Raw genomic sequence first — 16,102 nt, 5'->3', positions numbered from 1 at the left:
TTGAGCTGTGGTGCTGGAGAAGAGTATTGAATGTACCATGGACTGCCAAGAAAACAAACAGATTCATCCTAGAGAGGGTTAAACCGGCTGCTCCTTGGAGGCAAGAATTCTGGGGCTCCATCCAACATACTTTGGACATGTTGTAAGGAGAGACTGGTCCTTGGAGAAGGACATCATGCTTGGGAGGGTGGAGGGACAGTGCAGGAGGGGAAGACCCTTTATGAGGTGGATTGATTCAGCGACTGGGGTAATTGGGATGGGTGTGTCAGAGGCAGTGCGATTGACACAGGACAGAGCCGAGTTTAGGGCTGTTGTACATAGGGTCGCTATGAGTCGCAAGCGACTCGACGGCACATAACAACAACAACAACAACAACTGAGTACACACAACAATGATAGTAACAGTTGTGGAGAGGCTCACGTCCTGGCACACCTCTTTTTACTCCGCTTTGCAGATGGGACTTTGTACAGATCGAATGCTTATGGCAACCCTGTGTCGACCAGGTCTATCAGCTTCTTTTCTCCCACCCTGTGTGCTCACTTCAAAGCCTTCTTGTAGTGGTATTGCCCATCAGCATTCTTCAGTGTCAAGTACACCTAAACATGCCTCTGGAAACTCTATGAACTTTGAGAAACAATAGTATCGAAAAGCTTCAGGTCTTTTGTTTATAGGGCCGCTATGAGTCATGCTCGACTCGATGACAATCACAACAACAACAACTACAGCGTACACCTAACCTTTATGTGTACTGGGAACCATTACATTGGTTTGACTTATTATATTGAGAGAATATTCCTAGTGTAGTGGTCTGGAGCTGGACCCGAATTATCTCCGGGGTATGGCCGTCCCCGCACAGCCTGCAGCGAGCATTTGGAAGATGTTGGAAGTAGGAGTGGGAGCTCAGGGTGCCTGCGTGGACCAGAAAGTGGGGGTTTCCCACTGTGTGTGGATGACAGACTGCACTTAGATCCATAGAAGCCACTTTCCCCTGCGGGGACACCATTGTGGGAGTCTGGCATCTGTCTGTGTGGTGCCTGTAACAGTGTGTGTGTGTGTGTGTGTGTGTGTGTGTGTGTGTGTGTGTGTGTGTGTGTGTACGTGGGAGGAACTGTCCCTGCTGGCTATGCAGGACTGTGCCCGGAGGACATTCTAAGCACCATGTGCCCTCTGTTCCCCTCTGGTGGCAGATGCCAGTGACATCGACCGCTTCCTTAGCGCGTTCCACAAGCCCCACGCCGGCCTCATCCAGGCGGCCCGGCAGCTGCTCTCTGACGAGCAGTCCCCGCTGCGGCAGAGGCTGCTGGCTGATCTCCTGCACAACATCAGCGAGAACATTGTGGCCGAGACCAGGGCTGACGACCAGCAGTGGTTTGAGGGTGCGTGGTGGGCCCGTGCATGTGAGGGGAAGCTGGGTGCCCAGGGGCTCCTTTCCAGTCACGTGCCAGGGTGGACTGGATTCTATTTCAGAGTCTACAGCTCATGAGATGAAGGGGCCTATCTTGGTTCTTCAGGGTAGAGGACCCTGAGCAAAGTGTGGGAACTTAATGAGAAGTTGTGAGCTCCCACTGCAGGGGGTGGGGCTGAGAAGCCAGGCTACTCCCCAAGAGTGGCCTTAAACCAGGAGGTTTAACTCACACACGATAATCCTTTCAGAAAAGTAGGGTTTGAGGTACCAGCCCTTGTTATTTGAGATACCCCATGCAGGGAGGCTGGAAGACTCCATCTCTGCTGGAAAACAGACAGCCAGGAAACAAGAGGGCTCAGAAGCCTCCAGATGAAGGAGTTAACCCTCACTTCTGACCGGCCTGGCCGAGAAGCTGACCATGAGGGAGCCTGGCCTGCTCCCCGGGGTCCCATGGCGGTGTCCTCTTCTTCCCCTCAGGTTTGGAGTCTCGATTTAGGAACAAGTCCAGCTATTTGAGATACAGCTGTGAGAGCCGGATCCGGAGTTACCTGAGAGAGGTGAGTTCATGTTGATACCTGGGGTTGGGGAGGGGGAGGCTGGGTGATCTCAGAGGCTGCCCCGCTGGCTAATTTCTCATCTCCTGAGTGGGTGCACGCATTGGGGGTGCTACCCGCATCTACCCCTTAGTGACTGTGCAGGCCCAGTCAGGCTGCTCTGAGGGAATAAATCAATACTTGGCCTGCTTGCATTGCTGAAGTGCAAGGCTTACAGCGCCTCCGCTTGGCTTCTGGTGTTGAGCTTCCATTCTCCTCAGGGGCTGTTGCTGTTAGGACACCTTGAGTTTCCTAAGACTCATAGTGACCCTGTGAACAAGGGGTCTGAATCTTACTCTACTCTGCTCTGTTCTCACCATCCCTGATAAACTCGAGCCCATTGCTATAGACACCGTGAAGTCCATCTTGTTGAGGGTCTTTCTTTTTGTTCACTGGCCCTCTGCCTTTCCAAGTATGATGTCTTTTTTCAAGGACTGGCCCCTCTGACAACTTGCCCAAAGTATGTGAGATAAAGTTCCACCATCCTTGCTTCTAAGAAGCAGCCTGCTTTGCCCTCTTCCAAGACAGGTCAGTTTGTTCGTTTTGCAGTCTGTAGTATAGTCAGCACTCTGCAACCACCACAGTTCAAAGGCATTGGATCTTCTTCAGTCATCCTTAGTCATTGTCCATCTTTCGGATGCATAAGAAGTAATTGAAAAGACTCTGGCTTGAATCTGGTGCACCTCAGTCTTTAAACTGACATCACGGCTGCTCAGAACCTTGGAGAGAGTCCTTGACAAGAGATTTCATCAATGCAATATGTCCTTTTATTTCTTGACTGCTGGTACCAAGGGGCAGCTCCTAGGGCAGCCCCACTTAATTGAGATTACATATTCCCAGAAGTTTCCATGCCAGCACCTTCCCCTGTTCCTCACCGGGCAGGTTTTGAATAGAACCAGCCTCTGTTGTTAAGTGCTGTCAAGTCGTACGCGACTCATAGTGACCCTATGAACGAAAGACCTGGATATTTGTATAACTTTCATCTTTTCTCCAGGTTCATAGGGTTTCCAGAGGCAAGCTGTTTCGGAAGTGGATGCCACTCCTGCTTCCAAGCTTGTTTTAATTGGGGAGCTCCACCAAACACTGTCCACCATGGGTAACCATTCTCGCATTTGCCACATCAGTGTCACAGTGTTCAGCTTCACAGCAACCATGACCACCCTTCAGAATGCCTTAACCTCTCGGGCCATCCAGTCTGAGGTGACCTGAGCTCATATCAGCCTCTTTTCTCTGTCCACCATTAGCCTCTAGCAAATGCCTACACAGTGCGGTGACATTCTCCCAGAACTTTCATCCATGCCCCTCTCCTGTGGTGATATGCGACCACCTGACCTCCAAGAAGCATCAGAAAGGGCTGGGTGCGGTCTGCTGCGTAGAATGGTTTTCTGACAAACTTTCCGTAATGGCTGGGTCTGTGCTGATTTTGTGGGCTAAATTGAGTAACTCTCCCCTTAAACGGAGTAATTCTCACTTTGTCTGAGATACATGAGAGAAACAGATAGGGATTTAAGGTATAAAAATACTCCTAGTGGAAAAAAAAATACTCCTAGTGGAAATGACGCTTAGCCTTCAAGAGAAATTGGATTTTGGGTCCACGGCCCTTAACGTGCTCTGTTTGACTTCCCTTTCAATAAAGAAATAGTCCTAGTTGACAGATGAAATTCCAAGAGAGCTGGTGAATGGGAGCCCTTGCAGTGACCTGTAAACAGAGGAAGGATTGGATCCATTCTGGGGCAATTTAGTGACAGGGACTGTGACTCGGCCACTAAGTTGGATTTTGTGTAACACTCTGTGGATCTCAGGGTGAGGAGAGGAGAGGTGGGCGCGGCTCCCTGGTTGCTGAGTTCTGAAATTATGAAATTCGAGACATGCATTCCTGGACATGGCTCAGAGCATGGGGCTGAGCAGTATGTCCCGTTGGCTCTGTTTGTCTTGGCGTTTCCAGGGCCTCCCAGCTGCCGGCTGTAGGAAGGGTGGGGCCCAGGAGGAGAAGTGAGCATGGGTTTCTGTCTGTCATGGTTTCTGCTTTATGCTTGTGTGGTTGGAGGTGAGTCATGAGGCTCTCTTGTCCCCCAGTATTATTGTCCTTCTATCCCCTCACCCCGATTCTACCTTGATCCCCCACACCCAGCCATACATCTTAGATGAGATTTTAATTTTGTGGAGGAAAATGAAACTCAAATAAGGACAACAACAGTTTTAGAGAAGGAGACCCCAGGACTGGAGTGTCTAGGGCCCAGTCCTGCTTTCTTCTTTCTGCTCCCATCTGTACCCCTCACCCCTACTGCCAGCTGATTGGGGACATAAATGTTTCTGCCAAGGACACCCTCTCTACAGCAGGCTGGTCTCTTGCTGGCAGTCTCTGATGGCCACCCCCCTGGGCCTGGCCAGCTGGGTTGGATTCTTACCTCTGTGCTTGCTCACTACTTACTCTGTGGGGCACTGACCCACACCACCTAGAATCCTGCAGCTGTTCCTGGCTCCCTGGACTGTGAACCCCTCAAGAAAGGGCTGTGGCATCTTTGCCCCAGTGCTCGTTTCTCCTCACTGGATGTGAGCAGCGTGCCATGTGGGGGTGGCAGCCCTGCCTCCCTCCCTGTCTCCCTTCCCACCTCCCTCCTTGCCTCCCTCCCTGCCTCCCTCTCTGCTTCCCTCCCTGCCTCCTCTCCAGTTCCTTCCCACGTGGCCATGGTGGGCACGGGGGCAGACGGGACAGCTGTGATGTTAGCATCTTAGTAATCTCATGCTGCTGGAACGGAAATGTCACAAGTGCATGACTTTAACAAATTGAAATTTATTCTTTCTCACTTGTTATTCTGTGCAGTGGAGTAGGAATCTCACAGTTGACTCTCCAGTGGGTTTCCAGAGGCAGTAAATTGTGTGGAAGGAGATTGTCCATCTTTTTCGCGAGAAGCAGTTAGGGGATTCAAACTGTGTGTCTCTTGGTTCGCAGTGCAAGTCCTTACCCACTAGACCACCAGAGCATCCTCTTTTCCATGTAGGAGACTAGAAACCTTCATTCAAGGCATCAGTTCCAGGGGGAGGCTTTATCTCTATCAGCTCTGGAAGAAGGTCCTTGACGCCCCTCTTACGCAGCATTGGTGAAGGGGGGACTTGGGGTTACAAGATGAGCTGGGAGCTAATACTGCAGGCCTCGGGGCATCTTGAAGCCATGCTCAGTCTGCACCTTGGTTCCTCAGGTGGCGTCATATGCCTCCATGGTGGGCGCCACGGCCCAGGAAGAGTACGCGAGGATCCTCGACTGCATGGGCCGGAAGCTCAAGTCCGCGCAGTACCACGGCAGTTACTTTGACAGAGGGGCCCAGGCAGACGACCGCCTCTGCACACCTGAGGGCTGGTTCTCCTGCCAGGTGAGCTGTGGGCTCAGATCCTGGGCCCCTCAGGGACCTCTGATGAGCCTGGCCTCAGGCCTGGGAAGGATAGTGAGGCTACTCAAACCTCAGGTGGCCTAGGCATAGTGAGGAGTCAGTGCAGTAGTAAAGACACACTTATCCACAGTCCTGCCTTCTGCCAACACTGGAGTCACCTGAGGGCTGGCCAGGGTGGACTGCAGGGCCTCCAAGGTTCCATCTCTGGAGGGCTGAGTGGGCCTGAGAATCTGCATTTCTAGTATGTGATGCCGCAGCTGATGGTTTGGACCACTGTGAAAGCCCCAATGGGGACAGGGAATAATGGAGTGAGACCTTGCCTTGGTATCTAGGAGCTAAATTAAGTGACAGTGAGTATGTTCATCTGGGCTGGCTTACTTCTGAGGAGGCAGGAGCCATTGAAAAACCTTTTGGTTTCTCTTAGGTAAAATGTCTAGGCAACATAGCATCTTGGTGTCTCTGGGTCTGAGTCTGGATAGGACTTTACAGTCACCACCTCAAGTGACCTGGTGGCTTGGCACTGGCTAGAAGCAGTCTTTAGTCTTCAGATGTGCTGGGCAGATGCCCAGAGCTCTGCTTTGAACAGTCATCACCACTCGGTGGCCCTGGGTGCCCTGTGCAAAGGCGAACCCTCCAGATACCACCCAGTTGTCCCCTTCTGTAAATGGTGATACAGCCGCTGTCACATGAGAGCAGCTGACTGATGCTTCTTGTCATTTCCTGGCTGGAAAGCCCATTTCCGGTAAAGTCCCTTCCCATACCTGGCCTTCCTAATGCCAATGCGCAGACAGCTGTAGGGGCTGGTGTTGCAAGGCAGTATGTGGAAACTGAAAACCCTCTGTGGTTTCCTCTCTAACACCCTCTAAGCCCTCATGAATTGGTGTCTCCATGGCAACTAGTCCAGGTACTGGTCAAGTGATGGTGGGAGTCAGGAGGCAGCTCTGTGGAATTCACCTTGATCTTTTTGCACCCAGGGTCCTTTCGACATGGACGCCTGTTTGTCAAAACACTCCATCAACCCTTACAGCAACCGAGAGAGCAGGATTCTCTTCAGCACCTGGAACCTGGATCACATGTGAGTATAAATCATGAGAGAGCTTCAGGTGGCCCTGAACGGCGCTCACAGACTGCCCTGCTCCCCAGCCATCAGCAGGCGTGTAACTAGGACCTGGGATCTGAGCTGTTTAGTTTCTGCTTGTCCTCTGAGGAGGTGCTGGGTTTGGATCCCTGCCCACACCTGTGTGCCCTTGAGTCTGCTGCTGTTCTGCCCTTGATTCTCAGCTATGAGTTCACTGGGCCACAGAGCTGCCGGGAGGGGAGGCTGGGTGGGATGCATAGGGGACTGTCACATGCCGCTGTGCTGTGCTTGTGTTTCTTGCTTGAACCGGGATGAGCTCAGCTAGCAGTAGCTCTTGGATATTCTAGTGTACTAGGATCTTGTTTAAACAGGAAGGGCAACACTGCTGGCTGGCGGGGCTGTGTTACATCTATATTAGCTCCTTGACAGCTCATTCTAAAAACAGGGTAGAAATGGAAAATGTCATTATTTTCAGTGGAGACACTTGTCTTGACAATTGTATCATCACTTCTGCTTTATGAAGGCACAGAACGATCTTCAAATGCCTGTCCAATGGCTGTATTACTTTTCGGATCCAGGTTTTTTTGATGGGAAAAGCTATAAACATTGTAGATGTAGTGGAGGCTCCCCCTCCCTTCTTTTACTGTGTCCCTTTGATGCCCCTCCCCACCCCCTAGAGTAACCACTCTCTTGAAGTTCGTGTCCTTCCTTGGAATATATGCTCACATGCCTTTGCTATTTATGCATGTATTAAAGAACTATAAGGTAGTGTAGTTTTTCTGCAGTGTGCTTTTTCATTCTCATTATGCTTTTGGTGGTGCATATGTTGATGCGGTTCGTTCACTTTATATATTTATTTTCATGCGAGGCATTTTGAAGTAGGCGCTGTCTCTATGTACTTTTTTTTTGTGAGAAAAATTTGTATTTAGAATCAGCCAGCTGAACTCAGTTTAGATGATCCCAGTTTTGTTGGCAACATCCAAAGCATCATAGTCAGGAGCAAGTTGAACATAGGCCTTCTTCTCTCCATCAGGCCTAATCAAAGTGTTGACCTTGGCCACATCAATGTCATAGAGTTTCTTTACAGCTTGTTTAATTTGGTGCTTGTTGGCCTTGACATCCACAGTGAACACAAGTGTGTTGTTATCATCTGTCTTCTTCCTGGCTGACTCAGTGGTCAGGAGAAATTTGATGATGGCATAGTGGTCAAGCTTGTTTCTCCTGGGGGCGCTCTTCCGGGGGTATCTGGGCTGCCTTCGGAGTCTCAGCATCTTAGGCCACAGGAAGATGGGTGGTGTGCGGATCCTCTTCTTTTTTTGTTTTTTTTTTGGCTGTGGACGCCCTTCAGGACTGCCTTCTTGGCCTTTAATGCCGTTGCTTTGACTTCAGTTTTGGGAGGGGCAGGGGCTTCCTTCTTCGCTTTCGGTGCCATCTTCATAGAAAGGGCTGTCTGTATTTTTAACATTTTTATTTGAGTCAAGGTTTACAAGTCATCTTGGTTTTTCATACATTCACAGATGTTCTGTTTTATAATAAAGTTGTGCGGTCAACTGAAAGGTACTGGGTTCGAATCCACCAGGTGCTCTGAGGGAGAAAGTGGGCAGTTTCTTTCCATGCAATTTACTGCCTCTCAAATTACACTGGAAGGTTAGCTATGAGTTGGTTCTGACCCAATAGCAACAACAACAAAGGCATTAATGAACGACAATGTTTGACCCATCCCTTATTTTATATTGCTTTTCCTTTCATCCAGCCTATTGATTAATTTTCACTCCCCTCTCTCCTTTCCCATCGCTGTTAACCCTCTAAGATTGTTTCTTTGTGCATGCTTTTGTGATAGTAGTCAGATGCCATAATTGTCTTTTTGTGACTGACTTAAATCACATAGCTTAATGTGTTCTAGGTTTATCCAAGTCGTGAATTCTTGATCATTTTTCAGTGATGCCTAATACTCTATTATGTAAAGTCATTAATTCACATTAGTGGGTGTGAAAGACTTCAGTTATGTTATATAGTGTCATTTCAAAAATTATTATTTATTATTATTAATTTTAATGAGAATTTACAGAGATTTTGGATTTCCATTCACTCATTGTTGCACTTTTCTCCCTCATTTTAACATCCGTTTCCATACTGGAAAACAGGCTATTTCTCAGGTTGTTGTTTTTTCTTTTCTTTTCACCATGACAAGACAACTCTGGAGTGAAACTCTGCTTTGTCTCCTGGCTCCGTGCAATTTAAAGCGGGGTCTGTGGACCAGTGGCGGGTGCATCTCCTGGGGGCTTGCTAGAAAGCCAGATCCCTGGGTCATCCCCTAGCCTGGCTTTGTCAGACTTAACACCTTATCCAGCTGCTCTGTGGTCAGGTGTGAGCAGCACGGACTCAGGGTCAGTACTGGGCCTGGGGGGCCGTCCATCTCCGCCTTTCCCAGCAGTTCCCAAGCTGCCTGCTGGCTCGCTCGCTTTCTCTCTCTCTGGTTTACAAGTTCACCAGCTGTGTAAGTTCATATTGTTTATGACCTGCCAGCTCTTGGTGGTTTTTGTATTTTTTGCTTTGCTTCTATTTGATGGGAAAAACACAGATTCATCCACTTTTTGATTTTTCGAGTGACTAGGAAGGTTGATGGTCATTACACCTTTAATGGCAATATGTGTCTTCTGAGAACTGGCTGTCACCTCCCTTTGCTCCTTGTTCCTGTTTATTTATTGAGATTCACTGCATATTCTGGATTCATATTCTTTTGTGGCGATTTGTGTTACAGATATATTTTCCTAGTCTTGGCTTTCTCCTAATTTTATGATGCTTTTTTATCACTAGTTCTACCTTTTAAATGTGTATACACTCAAATGGATTTTTTCCAAAGTGTGGGTCAAGAAATTGATTCCAGACAATCATGGCATCTCTCCCTCTCTCTCTCTCTCCTCTCATTGTTGTCAAGTCATCACCAACTCATACCTGACTGTCCAGTGGGTTTTCAGGAGCACTAAACCACATGGGAGGAAATTGCTCATCTTTCTTCCATGGAGTAGCTGCTGAATTCGAACCAACTAACTTTTGGCTTGGCAGTGCAACCCTTACCCACTAGACCACTAATTATAGTATAAGGCTACCATTATAACACTCTCAGGAAAGGTTTACACTCAAATAGAAGCAATTTTGGATGTTTAATAGGGGTGGGAAGAGAAAGAGAAAGGAGTTAGAATCAATAAATAGATAAGTTGAGTGAAAGGAAAGGCAACACACAGGAGGTAATCAGATATTGTAATAAATTAATCCCATTAATCAATGGTAATAAAATGTTTATTTCTGACTTATGAAAAAATCATTTGTCAAGCTTCCCTCAAAAGAAATCCTTCCCACCCGATTATCATGCAGGTGGTGGTGGTGGTGTTGATTTCCTTCAAGTTGAGCACGACTCATGAACAAAAAGGCCTGAAGCCCCTCTACAAATACCGACACTTACCAAAGTTCATAGTGTTTACTAAGGCATGTTACTTAGAAAGTGGATGCCACTCCTAATTATCCTGAAGGTACTCTTCTAAAATTAAAATTATTTCCCCCCCGCAGGTCTTGAATTCATGCAGAATTAGGGCCCAGGGTGAGGGTTGGAGGCGAATTGAATTATTTTCCACCTGCTTGCCCCAGCATGGTTCTGGCTTGCTCAGTCCTTCCCTGCTGGCCTGTCGTGTGCCTCCTGCCCTGCACTGGTGCTGAGGCAGCTCCTGGGCTCTGCTGCCACCACTCTGCTCTCCTGACCCATTGGAGGGTGGACATCGGTAACTCAACAAATGAAATAGGCCAGAGGAGGATAGAGTACAATGAAAATAGAATGCACAGTGAGAGTGAACAATGTTTCATGACATTTGTTTCCATCTATTATTACATGCAATGGGTTTTGATGAAAAATACAGTTTTACTGTGAGTCATTAAGGCAGTCTGAGAAGCCCTGGTTTGTTTTTTCCTGAGCTATAGCTTCGGGCTGGCTCCCATTGCTGGAATGGACATCACATGTTAACATGTGTAAAAGCTGAAACTCAAAACTTGTTGTTCATTGCCTTCGAGTCAAGCATGACTCATAGTGACCCTGTGAACAAAAGGCTTGAAGCTCCTCTACAACTATCAACATTTATCAAAGTTCATAGATTTTTCGGAGGCATGTTATTTAGAAAGTGATGCCACTCCTGCTTCCAAGCCTGTCATAGTGTGTTATGTGCCATTGAGTCACCTGAAATGCATAGCGACCCTATATACAGCAGCTCTGAACCCTGCCCTGTCCTGAGCCAGTCTCACTGATTCCCACACAGCAACCCCCATTGCCCCAGGTACTGTATCAATCCATCTCATTCAGGGTTTCTCTCTCCTGCGCTGCCTGTCACCCTTCCAGGCATGATGAGAGATCTCCAAGGACCGATCTCTCCTGGCCTCGTGTCCAAAGTAAATGAGGCGGAGCTTCAGAATCCTAGCCTCCAAGGAGAGACTTGGTTTCACCCTCTCCAAGACAGACCTATTTGTTTTCTTGGCATTCCATGGTATGTTTAAGACTCTTCTCCAGGATCACAACTCGAAGGCCTTAATTCTTCTGTCATTCTTAGTCATTGTCCAGCTCTTTGAAGCATAACAAATAATTGAGAAAACCATTGCCTGGATTAGGTGCACCTTTGTATCTAGACTGACAACGTTGCTCTTCAGCACTCTGGAGAGATCCCTGACAGCGTATTTTCCCAGTGCAATTTGTCTTTTGATTTCCTCACTGCTGGTGTTGTTTGTGGAGCTGAGCAAGCCGTAATTGCTAACAGTTTCAATCTCTTCTCCATTTATCCTGGTGCTGCCAATTGGCCCAGTGGTGAGAATCTTTGTCTTCTTGATGTGGAGCTTCAAGCCATATTGAAGACTACAGTCCTTGAGCTTTTCCAGCAAGTGCTTCAGGTCTTCTTCAGAATCAATGTTGTGTCATCTGCATAGTGTAGGTTGTTAATGAGTCTTCCTCCAATCTTGATGCCACACTCTTCCTCATAAAGCCCTGCTTCCCGAATGGTCTGTTCTGCATAAAGATTGAAAAGGTACTGGGAGACGATGAATCCCTGGTGCACTCCTTTCCTGATTTTTAACCATGCAGTGTTTCCTTGCTCTATTCTGAGGGACTGACTGATTTTTGGTCCAAGTATAGGTTTCATATGAGCATGGTCAAGTGTTTTGAGATTCCCATTTTCCTCAAGGTTAGCCACAATTTAAAACTCAAACTATTATTATATAGAAATGTGTTCCAGCTTCTTACTTTGACACATTTATGTTGCCATCAGGTGGAAGGCCAAGTTTATATTCAGAATGGGAGGACTTCTCAGAGTTCCACACCTGACATGGGCAGTGCAGGGGGAGGTGGTCCTGGCACACACCCTCAGGCTCTGTCTGGTTCCCTTCTTTTCCCACTTCTGGTACCTCCCTTATAGCATAAAGACCCGAGCCCACATGGAGTTTCCTCTTATGCGGGTCTACAGGTGTGCACCCTGGGCACAGCCTGCCCTCAGGAGGTAGACCAATGGGAGGCCAGTGAAGGTGTTTGAGCAGCGCCTTCAGACAATGAGCTCCTGGGGTGGGGTGTGGGAGGCGGGCAGCTGGGGTGTGGACGTGGGCTCTGGGTGAGCATGGCCCCTGACCTGGATCATCTTCATCCTGAGGGTGGGATGTGACCTCACAGTGCTACATCTAGAGCGTGTGGCCTTTCTCCCAACTTTTCATGCCGTTACGAGTTGCTAAAGTGTTCTCACAAGTCTTATTGCCTAGTATTGCAAATTTCTCTCTCTCAAAATGTCTTTAAAATAATCAATGGCCAATTTTGTCTCTTTAATTCATTAATTTTTGCTTTTGCTTCTTATTTCCACCTTCCTCCTTTTTTTTGGGGTTCCCCTTATCTTTTCTTGACTTCTTTGATGTGAGTGTACAAATTGTTCTGTGTTCTAATACAGACATTTAAGACCATACACACACTGGGAGGGTATTAGAAGTGTGGACCACATCAGGTGACATTATTAGAGGAAGGTGGCACCAAAATTGTCTATAATATGTTCTACGTTTCAGCAGAAATGTGTTCTTTTTATAAAAAAACAGTAGTTATAACAACAAAAGCCATTTTCCTAAGCACAGGTCACATGTGTCAATATATCTATGAAGCAAAAGCTGACAATTTCCTTTTTGAAACTTGTACTGTGGTCTGGTCAGAGCTGTCATGCTTACCCAAACAGTGAGGCGTTGGGTCACATGGTTCGGCATTTGCTATCACCACATGCTTTTGATTTTGCTGTTGCTTCTGCTTTTATATGTTTTCAAGTGCTTTACCTACAATAGTGTGGTAATTAATATTTGTTGATCTTTATCAAAACTGTTCTTGAGAGTGAAGTTGTCATTTAAAGAAAGAAAAGTAAAAAAAAGGTTTCCAGTTACTCATAATATAAGCAAATGGAGAAAAATTTTACAAAACAGTTGTGGTTTTAGTATTAATATAATCAAAGAAATACCACATATAGGCAATTTAAAACTATGTAATATGTTATAATGTGATTAAAATGGATAATAAACATTACTAAGCATCAACAACACCAAACATTCTGTCGGGAACTTTGGTGGCCTAGTTGGTAAGGAGTTGAGCTGCCAACCCAAAGGCAGGTGATTCAAATCCACCAGCTGCTCTAGCGGGAAATAGATGGACAGTCTCCTCCCATGCAATTTACAACCTTTCAAAACCCACTGGAAGGCCAGTTATGAGTTGGCTTTGGCTTGAGGGCACAGAGTAACGGTACCAAGGATTTTTTATGGTCTGAGATAGGAGGTGGCCCAGGGGTGGGGCAGTAACAATATAAGCCTCTTAGAGGGGTAACACCAACCCTGGTAGTGCCACTGCCATATCCGCTCTCTGACACTGCTTTACCTGGACTCCATGAATTCACTATTTTGTTACCATTATAAAAATTGTGAGTTTTAGTTTTTATTTCAATATTGACATAGGTCTTATTTTAGAAATTTGGTTTTTGGTTTTCAAACACATTTTTGGGTGTTGGTGTCTCATATTTCTAACTTCCTTCCTTGTGACCTGTGGAGGAGATGATTGTGTGACCCTGGATCCCCAATTCACTCTTTTCCTTGAAAAGAAAGAAAAACTCTTTCATTGTTATGCAATCCCTCCCCCCTCCCCAAGTCCACCCCACTGTGCAGCCTTCAGTCTGGATAGCTGTAATGACAAGAATACCCATTCATATGTCCCTTTTAAACATTTCTCTCCCTCATCTGTTTCAATGCAGTATACATCATTCCTCCCCTCCTTTTCTCTCTTCCCTCAACCCTGATATCAGTCCCATTTTACAACAGTGGCCCTATGCAATATTTGTCCTTTTGTGACTGAGATATTTCACTCAGCATAATGTCCTCCAGGGTCATCCATTTTGGATAATATTTCATGAGTTCCTTGTTTTTCAATGCAGCATAGTATTCCATTGTGTGAATATACCACAGCTTCTCTATCTATTCATTTGTTGATGGACACTTGGGTTGTTTCCAGCTCTTTGCTATTGCAAACAAAGCTGCAATAAACATGGGTGTGAGGGCTGGGAATCTTTATGGGAGGAGCTCATCCTTCTTCCTCACAGCGTGGCTGACCAGGCGAGGAAGCTGAAATTCCCATCAGTGCAGCTGGCACGTGGAGTTGGCCCTGTTAACCACCACAGTCTCTGACGTCAAAGGAGGATGATCTTTGTCTCCTGGGACTGATTTGGACCATTAGTGCAGAGAGCAGGGTTCACTGGAGTGAACCTGGTGTCACTTACTCCCTTTGAGATCTTGAAAATTTTCCACTTGGCTTTTCCTATAAACAACCAGTCATTGTTGTATGTTTCCACTGAAACAACTCAGTTAATAGTATGCTTCAAGTGTCCCTGGCTCAAAAGGGGTGACCTGTTGTCTGTGGGATTATGTCAACAGAACATGACCATCTGCCCTTACTTTGCAGAATAGAAAAGAAACGCACTGTTGTCCCAACGCTGGCCGAAGCGATTAAAGAACAGGACGGCCGGGAAGTAGACTGGGAGTACTTTTACAGCCTGCTGTTTACCATGGAGAATCTAAAGTTGGTGCACATTGCCTGCCATAAGAAAACCACCCACAATCTCAGCTGTGATCCCAACAGGATCTACAGACCCAAGGCCAGGTTGAAGAAGAAGCGAGCTGTCCGGAAACGCACGTGACATCCATGTCCCGTGTGGGGGCCCTGCAGTAACGTCCCGTCCTTTTTACAGGTGCTGGCAGGACCTGGTTGGCCCAAGAGTGGGTGCTATTGTTCTTCACAGGTGCTCAATTTTCCTCTCCTTTTTTGGTCATTTCAGTGATTCCTGGAAGCACTCTGGCTTTTTAATTTTTTTTCCTACAAATTTCCAACCTATATGTCTTTGGATCTGCTTCCTACACCTTCACAGCCAATTTCTAGCGAACAAGCTTTCATGTCCTCAGCACTTATCTGTGGGTCCATAGTCCTACCAGAGCTGCAGGGATAAGGATCCTTTGAACTCAGGGATGTTTCAGCTCTGCTGTTGCCAGTCTTGTGTTTGGGGAGAGTGTAATCTCCGTGCTGTAAAAATGTAATGTCTCAACTTTGCCGTTTGCTTGAGGAACAAAAGTTCTTTTAAAGTACCTAAGACAAATGCCACACTCTGTCCTCTAGGCTCTTCTTCAATGCTCAGAAGACATTTTTTTGGCCCTTGTGGAGTTAAATGCATTTATTTTATTAAGACCCACATATACACTGTAGAATTGCTTATTGTTGTTGTTATGTTGCTATGTGCTGTCAAGTTGCCTACAACTCATAGTGACCCTATGTACAGCAGCTCTGAATCCTGCCCTGCCCTGAGCCAGTCTCACTAATTCCGACACACCAACCCCCATTGCCCCAGTTACTGTATCAATACATCTCATGTGGGTCTTCCTCTCCTGTGCTGTCCCTCCACCCTATTATAATGGGGGGGAAGTAAACCTTTAAAAAATATGCATCTGTGGTCATGCTGACTATGGTATTAAGTGGAGCCTTATGAAATGACTGTTTTAATAGGTAAGACATAATCAGAGCTACAAATTGCAAACCATGTTGTGTACATGTATGATGCTATGTTTTCTGAAAGGCTGTGTGTGTTCCATGTGTAATTATGTTAGCGTGTGCAGTCTGTGTGTAGTTAATGCATGCACACTTGATGTGTATACCAGTCCGTGAACACTCAGTCTGTACACTACCCCAAACTGGGAACAGCAGTAACCCTGGCAGTTGGGTTACAAACGACTTTTTTTTCCCCCAAAGGATTTATTTTTTAAGTCATGTATTTTATAATATTTGAATTTTCTGAAATGAACTTTATAACACTTCAAAATTTACTTTTTAAAGTTATACATTTTATACTGTTTGAGGTTTTTTTACAAGCTATTTTATAATCAGAAGACGCAATAAAGATTTTCTAAAAATTGACACGTTGTTTATTGTGTTGTTGCTGTTGTTGTTATGTGCCGTCGAGTCGCCTGCGACTCATAGCGATCCTATGTACAACAGCCCTAAACTCCGCTCTGTCCTGTGCCAATCGCACTGTCTCCGACACTCCCATCCCAATT

At 46.5% G+C, this 16,102-nt stretch overlaps 1 protein-coding gene across 1 annotated transcript in view; it reads left to right on the top strand.

Annotated features, from left to right (window-relative positions):
- The window catches only part of DFFB (DNA fragmentation factor, 40kDa, beta polypeptide (caspase-activated DNase)), a 28,453-nt gene extending 13,756 nt beyond the window's left edge, over positions 1 to 14,697 (top strand). Inside the window, exons 3-7 of the mRNA XM_006885924.1 lie at positions 1,189 to 1,377; positions 1,884 to 1,963; positions 5,200 to 5,370; positions 6,363 to 6,463; positions 14,463 to 14,697. Coding sequence (XP_006885986.1) covers positions 1,189 to 1,377; positions 1,884 to 1,963; positions 5,200 to 5,370; positions 6,363 to 6,463; positions 14,463 to 14,697 — 776 coding nt within the window. The remainder of the gene's footprint in view (positions 1 to 1,188; positions 1,378 to 1,883; positions 1,964 to 5,199; positions 5,371 to 6,362; positions 6,464 to 14,462) is intronic.
- Positions 14,698 to 16,102: the final 1,405 nt, after the last annotated feature.

This window comes from Elephantulus edwardii, unplaced genomic scaffold (assembly GCF_000299155.1).
Source record: "Elephantulus edwardii isolate Elephantulus edwardi_28Jun2011 unplaced genomic scaffold, EleEdw1.0 scaffold00045, whole genome shotgun sequence".
Taxonomy (NCBI): domain Eukaryota; kingdom Metazoa; phylum Chordata; class Mammalia; order Macroscelidea; family Macroscelididae; genus Elephantulus; species Elephantulus edwardii.
The sequence above is the reverse complement of the archived record's forward strand: the minus strand, read 5'-3'. Positions and strand labels throughout refer to the sequence as shown.